The 9,226-nt window shown below is 35.6% G+C and overlaps 1 protein-coding gene across 5 annotated transcripts in view; it reads right to left on the bottom strand.

The window, feature by feature from the left end:
• Positions 1-1,926: 1,926 nt before the first annotated feature.
• Positions 1,927-9,226, bottom strand: part of PROX1 (prospero homeobox 1) — a 54,144-nt gene continuing 46,844 nt past the window's right edge. For 3 of the 5 annotated variants that reach the window (XM_045009975.1, XM_045009978.1, XM_045009976.1), the window contains one exon: positions 1,927-7,520. In XM_045009975.1, coding sequence (XP_044865910.1) covers positions 7,332-7,520 — 189 coding nt within the window. In that variant the 3' untranslated portion in view covers positions 1,927-7,331. The remainder of the gene's footprint in view (positions 7,521-9,226) is intronic. The other 2 variants (XM_045009977.1, XM_045009979.1) reach the window with 1 other exon arrangement.

The raw sequence follows: 9,226 nt of genomic DNA, 5'->3' as shown, positions 1-9,226 counted from the left end.
AAAGGTGTTTTTAATTTATAAAGGGGGGGGGCGCACTCAGAGGCTTGCTGTGTGAAAGGGGTCACCAGTACAAAAGTTTGAGAATCACTGCTCTAGTGCTCTACAAATAGCTGTGTAGACAGTGTTTTGATGTTGTCTTGGGTCTGAAGTCTGGGGGTGGGGGGGGGTGGGGAAGTTTCAGAGCTCAGGCTCCAGGCTAAGCCACAACGTCAAACCACTGACAATGCAGCTATTTTTAGAGTGTTAACCTGGGCTGGGAGGCTCCAAAATGCTGTGTAGACATACTCTTTCAGACCAAGGGGGAAAACAAAAACATGCCCCATCTAGTTTATTTAAGATGACTTTAAGAATTATGGTACCACAAAGTATGTTTTCCACAGCTACTAAACAGTATGTTTAAGCACGTATCTTATTTTCTCTTTTGGTCTGTGCTGTATTTTTATATATGGTACATCCTTTGAGCTTTTTTTTTTTTAAAAATGGTAATCTGCATTGAATCAGATCCTTTTGTTTGGGGCAAATGCTGCAATGCATCCCGAGGCGTGACTTATTTATTTCCCTTCATTTCCAAAAGATGGTAATAGATTAGCAACTCAACAGTCAATTCGCTGTTCCTCTTAACAGAGAAGGAAGACTCAGAATGATCATCTCCATGGAAATTGTATTGGCACAGCCTAGGCTGGGCATAAATAGGGGTAGAGACCAAGAGAATGAGAGCAATTAACCCCTGCATGCACAAACCACAGTGCAACATTCTGCATTCGGTCTTGTAGAAACTAGTGATGGGGGAAGACCTATTAAGTCTCAGTGTTATTATCAATGAGAGAGAGATTGACCTAATTGGAAAATTCCACATAGCAGCACGGAGGAACTTCCAAATAGAGCTGCAAAGCGTGGCACTGAACTTCTCCAAACGTCCAGGGCATTTGGCGCCAGGGGAGTTTGGCTTGGCTGCGTATAAAGATAGGGGCTAGTTGCAAAGTTCCAGTCTAGATCTGAACCTCCCCAATGCTCTGGGGTACCCAGTGCTCTGAGTTTGAACCTCTTTGCACTTCCAAATGCAGGGTAAAATGAGAAACAGTGTTTTGTATTGCAAAGAATAGATTTATTTTTGGGGGGAAATGTCATGACAGAATTTTGAGGGGCTAACTGCACTGTCTACAGACAGGCTGAATGGCGGTAGCCACTATGCATACAGCTCTGCCAATGGAAATACTTCTTTATGCAACATCTAACTAACTTGTGGAACTCACTGGCACAGGACACTGATGAAGCAAATATACTGGGGAAATGATTAAATGCTATCATGAATAAAACTAGCTTCTGAGATTATTCTAGCTAAAACTGGTCTAAAGGGCTGTCAGTTCTAATGCTTTAGGACATGACCTGCTCATCAGGCAGGCAGGAAAAAAAATTGTGTGATATATGGCAAAATTATATGCATTATGGAGGTTTTACATCTTGGCCAATAGGATATTGGACTAGATGGATCGTTGGTTTGAGCCAGTATAACAATTACTATGTTTATGTTTTTAATTATAATGGAGAATTTAAAGGTAAACAGGTGCATAAGTATTTGTGGGATGGAGACTTTATAGGGTTTCTTTGCATTTAAGTACATGAATACCACTTATGTGCTTAAAGTTAAGCATGTGCATAAGTGTTTACAGGATCCGAGCCTAAGGTGCCATTATAACAGCAGCAAGTCGTAGGAACAGAATACAGCTGTTTACTGTAGGCATCCCAAATGCCATAGGAAATATATATATTAGTTTTGTAAGATAGGTTTCATTAACAAATAATTCCAAAGGGGGCAGTAGGGGGAAGTAACCGTAAGTGGGATTGCAATCTCTCACAGTAAATTGATTCCAGTGATGTGGGACTCAATACAGAAATATTTTTAGAAAGAAATAGAAACAATGGCAATGAGCTTGTAATTTATATTTTATTTTGCACAAGCTTGCATATATACTGCACATACATTCAGTTTAGAGAAGATGGAAGGCACACAAGGCAATTGAACTACTGTATCCTTTAAGTGGTACAAAGCAAAAAGGTAAAAGTCTGGAGAGTATACAAAAGCTTAAAACACACAAAATAAAATCCCCCTCCCCCCAATTGTTTTCCTGTTTCTTTTCTTTTTAATTTAGTAGCTGCCAAGCTAGAATTGTAACTTTTTTTCAATCAATTGTCTACTGCACTTTTTTTTCCATATGGACAGGGGAGTCTTATTGTTTTTATCATATCATCAATTAATATTACAGTACATCCTTGGTAATACAAAATTGTACACCTTCATCAAATAAATTAGGATAAATTAAACCAATAAATTATGCAAAGTCTTCAGAACAATAGACAACAACAACAAAAAATCCACAGTTGAAATTGCCTCTAAGCTAAAAAATAAAATAAAAAAAATCAAAAATTGACTTTATCAGTTCAGTTATTGTTCTATCTTCAAATTAAAGGGTCTTTATTACAAAAAAGAGCTTAATAATGCTATTTACAACATATTGCTAAATAATATAAAGGCAGTGTTTTGTCACTTTTGTAACTATATACATATGAGTAATGGCTGGGACAATATCAGTTTAAACCTTAACCTTTGACTCTTCTGGGCAGCAGTAAAACCAATTTAAGATGCATTTTTCTGACTCCTGATTTCATATTACATGAAAATAACAAATTCTTGTTATAGTGTTTGTTGTTGGGTTTTTTCCCCACTTGAGCAGTACTTTAATGCATTTTAAAATTTGCAGCAAGGATGGGTTTTAGGTAAAATATAAGCTTGTTGTTTCTTCTAGATTTGCTTCTACGTATCCTAGTACAATTGTGCATTTTTGAAGGTGGCTGCTTAGGGGAGAGAGGTGATTGTGGCTCAGATGAAGAGACTAAAAAGTCACAATGCCACCACCTTTCATACATTAAAAACGATATTCCTAAGAAGATGCAAAGGTTAAATACCAGTTTTCATCCCAGCTCTAAATATGAGCATTTTCAGCTTCAGTTTATAGATGGTTTACAACCAACAGTTCTACAGAAAACAAAATTGCATTTCCTTCAACAGAACATTTAAGTGCAATACAGTAACTGCTTACTCATATAAACCAGTTACATTCCTTAAGGGGAGCTTTTTGAAAACAATGCTTATTGGAATTTTCAAACACATAGTTGGTACCAGAAGGAAACATTTGCACTATTAACACCAATGATTTCTATATAATACACATGGCAAATATAGTTTTTGCTTTCACTTCTCATGTACAGTGCTCATTTGGGGGGTTTTGTAAACCACTTTCCATTTTTTTCTATATATATATATCTTTCAATGCTGCTGGTGAAAATCCTATCTTTAAAGCCACAAAATCTTCACCCTTATTTCTTAGTTAATATTAACCTGTGGAAAAAACATTTTGCTATTAAATGACTTCATGTACATAGAAAAAAATTGTGTAATTGTACAGAAACTGTATCACCTATGCCCTTGACATCTGATGAAAGAGACTTATCATTTAAAACTAGAGAGCTGGATTTTCAAGAATGCTTTCAACTATCTATACAGTTACTGTAGTGTTTCTTATAAATTTCAGCAGATGTTTTCAGAATGTAGTTATTAAAATCTTATGTCTTTATGTAAGAACAACCATAAGATTGAATATTTACATTGCTTTATAAAAGTTCCCCTCAGTTTTCGATGTTCACCCACATACCTGGTACAGTAACAAAGATTCTGCAAACTTAAAACACTTTTAATTAAATAATACTCAGAGGCACAAAGCAAACCTCAGGAATACATGGGTGAACACTTCCTTAAATAATTACTACATTCTAACATCTTCCACATGTTTACCATTTAGTGTGAAACGTTCCCATTAAACAACCAGAGATACAGTAAGAATTAAATGTTTTGTAATTTCAAATAGAACATTCTTTTCACAAAACATAACAAATGTCTAAAATAGGTTCTTAATCTAGATAGGAAAAAGGTAAGCTTTTCACTTCATACGCATATTTTATGTGTGTATATACATAAAAACATATCTATGTAATGTCTACATGTATGTATATGTGTGTGTATATGTATACACATAGATATTGCGTATGAAATATTGCTTCTATACTACTTTTCAATATGCTAAGAAAACACAAGATTTGCACCACAGTTACAAAAAATTGGCTTCTACAAGAATTTTCAAAACTTGAATGCTGCTCAAACAATTGAGAAAAAAATAATTTGCATTATCAAACTGTTCTAAAAATTCTCTTCTTCAAAAACGTATTCTCCTGCTTTGTTTTGTTTTTTTTTAAATTTTTTAAAAAGACACAAAATATGCATAGCTATCAACATTATGTCAAACAGCCGGAAAAAAAAATCTAGTGTTTATTGCAGCTGTAGTAATTGAAAAAAAAATGTTTAAAAGATGAAAATTGTAAGCCACAGAAGGCACAAGAACAATTGTACTTGTGGGGAAAAAACTGGTATTTTGAAGGATTTTTTTAATCCTTCCGCTGGTGCATTTAAGGTCTAGGCACAGACTACAACCTCAAGTTCATATGCAGAAATAAATCTGAATTAGCAGTAAATGAATGGCAACAAGGGATTTCTACATGGATTTTTAAATTCTTTCCCTACGTAAACTTTTTTCGTTACAATAAAAGTAGCCTCCTGCCTTTTAGCCATTGTTTTTAAGTAAACAGTATTGAGATTGTTTGAAAGATTCTGATTTCTATTTACAATTTAGTAAGAGTTATGCCGTATATTTATATTTTTAAATGCATTGGGAGGCACAAAGGCAATATGGCTATAATGCAGTAAAATCACCATAACTGCAATGATCCCATTTTCTTTCCAGGTCAAAAAACTGATTTTTTTTCTCTTTAAAATTAAATTTCTACTCTTAATTCCTATGCCTCATTTACTATTGAGATTATGCTATTTATAAATAAATAAATAAATGGAACAACATCTAGTGTTGAGTACACAGTTTCACTTATTTAGATTATTAGAATCACATTGCAGCCAAATAATATAATAATAAGAATAAGAATATAATATAATAAAAGTAATGGTTATATCACAGATCAAGATGGTATCGAGTAATGTGTCCATGTAGTATGACTAAAGTATGGCTTTACTTTATGATGTCCAAGGAGGCAATGCAGTGTTATATTTTGTATTTGATGGGTTGCCAGTGAAGAACTAATCGTATTAGAACTTGAGCATTTTATGCCCCTTCCTCTCATAACAATAAAAAAGAAAAAAAAAAGTGCATGAACACAATTTTCCTTCTTTCTTACTTGGAATTGATTGGATTTACATCTTTACGAAGTGTAATAGTTACCAAATCATGCACAAAATAAAAGAATGATGCATGCTGTCTACTCTATGGATGCCTACAGTATTAGGTACTCACAGGGAGTTTAAGATCAAGAAGATTTGTTTTGCTTTTAATGCATAGTGAAAATGTTGGCACTTCATCCCATGCTATTGTCTGCATTGCCTATACTCCACAGATACTGCCAGTACTTGAAAATAATGACAGGGCATCGCAGGATTGTGCTGTTTAATTTGAAGTCAGCAGGTTTTTAAGGCTTTGTGCTGACAATAATTGCTTTCATACATTTCTGTCTATCAGCAGTATTTGTAAATGAAGTGAAATTGCAATGATCAGGTCAGCTCTTTAGTCACATGGGTAAACTTTCACTCTCCAAAGTCAAAATGCAATTTTAAAATAAAGTTAAAGACACAAAATATTGATGTCCTAGATGGTCTAAATATTACTGGCTATTCTGTAACTTTCTCTAGATTTGTATCAAATTACCTAAGGGGAAAATACAATTCAAAATAACAATAAATTCTTACTGCATCTGTGCAAAAGATGACAGAGAAAATAACAAATACACAGTGCCATAGAATCTTAAAAAAAAAAAATCCCCCCCCAAACTATTGGACACTATACCTTTTTGAAAATGTGAAAATAAAAATGAGAACCATTGAAGAAAGCATAAAAACTAGCAGCTAGCTTTCTTGCATTATGTTCACACATTGTGACACATCATTCAGATGAATCCAAAACTTTCATATACTTTACACTGTACTCATATTTTGGTCAACACCGTCTTCCGCTTTAGAACACAAATGTGGCACTCTGATCAGACAGATTTGGTTTTGATGATGCATTTAACAGTAATGCAAAAATTAAATTAACTCTGCTGTAAATTTTGTGTATGGTTTACTGGATTTTTATAAAAAAAAATTTTTATGCTTGTGACTAGGTAAAGATTGATTATATTTTACAGCTACAAACAAAGGGCCTCAGAGCTTTTGGGCTAAAATGCTTTCTTTTGCTATATAAAGGTAATTCAAAAAATTGCTTTTCAGGGCAAAATACTAACTATCAAATATAGGCAGCAATCTTTTTATGCCTGGAAAAAAAAACTGAGCAAAGAATAAATGTTAAGAGCTAAGAGCCAATTAAAATATGACCAACACACAGCAATATAGCATGATGAAAGGTTTTGTTTTTACTTTATGGAGAGTGAAATGCTTCCGGTTTAGTAAGCTGACCATATTATAAAATTAGTGTGGTTGATACAATATTGTGCATGAATTACTGGCTTCCCCCTGCAAGAATAGTATCTGTTTTGTGCAAAATTGCTTTGCCTCAATAAAAAAAAAATTACCTGGCATGTTAATTACTGGGGCAGGGTACATGTTATTCCTGTAAGGGAAAGCTTGAAGAATAGGGTTTGCCTTTTTGGGGTATCACTTTTTGGAGTGAGAACCTAAAATGGATGTTTGTAGTTTTTAAACATATGCAACAAAATCTACCTTATTTGTTAAAAAGCAAAGTAAAATAAAATAAAATAATGCTCTAAGCTTATGAAGTAACTTCACAGAGTTCAGACCTTTAGCAGTATAAACATAATATAAACTTCATTGTTTGTAATATTGTGCCGTGACATGAGTCTCACTCAGACAAAATGCCACTTTGCAGCAAGCAATAAATCTGACAAAGCATTTTTAAACATAATGCCCTAACTTGCTAAGACAGGCTTTTACACACTTCAAAATTCTTCTCCCTGAAAATTAACCCCATTTATTCTCAGAAATGTTAAGGGTCTTGGGCAAAAGTAAACTGAAGGGTGAAGTAAAATAACTATTCCCCCTTGTAACTGACCGGAAAAAAAAAGCCCCCTATAGTCTGATTTCATACACATACAAATGTATATGATATACCTATATAGGAAATTAAAATAAAGACACACACACTTGGGCATCAAAAGGGGACTGCTACTTCTCATACATTCATAAATAGTTTTTGAAATCTCTACTCATGAAGAAGCTCTTGTAGGCAGTTTGGGGATTTGAAAATCTCAGGGACCTCACTGTCCAGCTTACAGATGACCTTGTATATGGCCTTCTTCCAGGAAGGATCAACATCTTTGCCTGCGATAATGGCATTGAAAAACTCTCGTAACGTGATCTGAGCCACTTCCAGGAATCTCTCTGGAACCTGCTGATACAAGGAGACAATGGCATTAATAAAGTTTTCAGTTTCAAGTCTCTGGTTCTTCAAAGGAAACTGAGCTAAGTTCTTTCTTTCAAAAAGGGGCTTACATAGCACCTGCATTTTCTAAATATGGCAGACTTTTATTCTCTTATGCAAAGCTGTTTATATATAGTACCATAGTAATAACTTTTATAACATGTGTTAGATATCTTTGCAACGTCTGACTACAGAATGTAGGTAACAAAATGTTAATGTCTGGATTTAGATAGTGAGGGACTTATAAGATATAATTAGCAGAGAAAGAGGCTTGGGGGGTGGGGGTGGGGAGAACAACAGCAATTGTCTTAAAGGAGATTAATCTCATCATGAAATTTTACTCAGGTACTTATGGGTAAAGTCTCTGTATGAGAATTCATAGCAAATTATACATGCATTGAAAGGCGCATGAATTTCTGTGTTTTGCCAGAACCAGTGTTGAAAGCTCTCAGAGAAATAGGATATCCATGAAGGGTTGTTCATAGTTTAAAAAACAAACAAACAAACCATCAGCTAATGGCCTGATTCTGTAGCTGCTCTGCGCATGAAACTCCCACAAGACACCCTCCTTGGGAGCCATTCTAGTTGTTCCTTTTTTTCTCTTCAGAAACCTACCAATAAAAACTATACTCTTCAATGGGAGTGTCATGCATGAAGTGGTGAGAGAACTGAGCTCTGTCTAACCCATTTGTTTTCTGAATGTTGGTCTAATTTCATGGTTAAATCAAACAGCCAGCTAGCAGGGATATGCCATTTCCAGATTTCCCAGGGCCACAGATTTACAGAAAAACAAAGTATTATGGAGCCATCGCTCCATAGCTATAGACACAGCAAGGCAAACACTTTCTACTAGATGTGGTGCTTGCTACTGTGAGTACTCCCATTGAGATGATGGGTCTCCTCAGGGTAGGAATTAATATACACAAGTAGAAGGAGTTCTCAAAGATGCATGAGATCCCTGCTGTGGGATGCATGTGAGCAGACAGTAGCAACCACACAGAGTCCAATTCAGCAGGGTGCCATGTAGGTGCAGAGAGCTCCACCCATGTCCATCACATTACAAAATCAGGGCCTATGATTAACCAATAGTCTAGCCTAAGCCTGATTTTTGCCTTATAACTTTAGAAAGAACCTCAAAAACGCTTGGCCTGAAAATTCTCATGCTTCGCCTCATGTTATAAAGCACTAGACCTATCTCACTCAGATGACAGACTAGAATCATAGAATATCAGGGTTGGAAGGGACTCAGGAGATCATCTAGTCCAATCCCCTGCTCAAAGCAGGACCAATCCCCAACTAAATCCCCAAATGGCCCCCTCAAGGATTGAACTCACAACACTGGGTTTAGCAAGCCAATGCTCAAACCATAGCTTTCTAAGAGCCAAATTTTCCCATCAGACAGACATGTGATCAGTGGGAGCTATGTGCATGCATCTGAGGGCAGAAGTTGGCCCCAACCACCTATCTTTCCCCACCCCCCACTTGTTCCCTTTGCACAAGTTCTTTTTCAAGGGGCTACATGGAGACAAGAAACTTCAAGGGGCTACATGGAGACAAGAAACTTCAAGGGGCTACATGGAGACAAGAAACTTCTTTTTCAAGAAACTTCAAGGGGCTACATGGAGACAAGAAACTTCTTTTTCAAGGGGCTACATGGAGAAAGTGTGTTTTGGGGA

Source organism: Mauremys mutica, chromosome 3 (genome assembly GCF_020497125.1).
Source record: "Mauremys mutica isolate MM-2020 ecotype Southern chromosome 3, ASM2049712v1, whole genome shotgun sequence".
NCBI lineage: Eukaryota > Metazoa > Chordata > Testudines > Geoemydidae > Mauremys > Mauremys mutica.
This window is presented reverse-complemented; position numbering and strand designations above follow the sequence as displayed.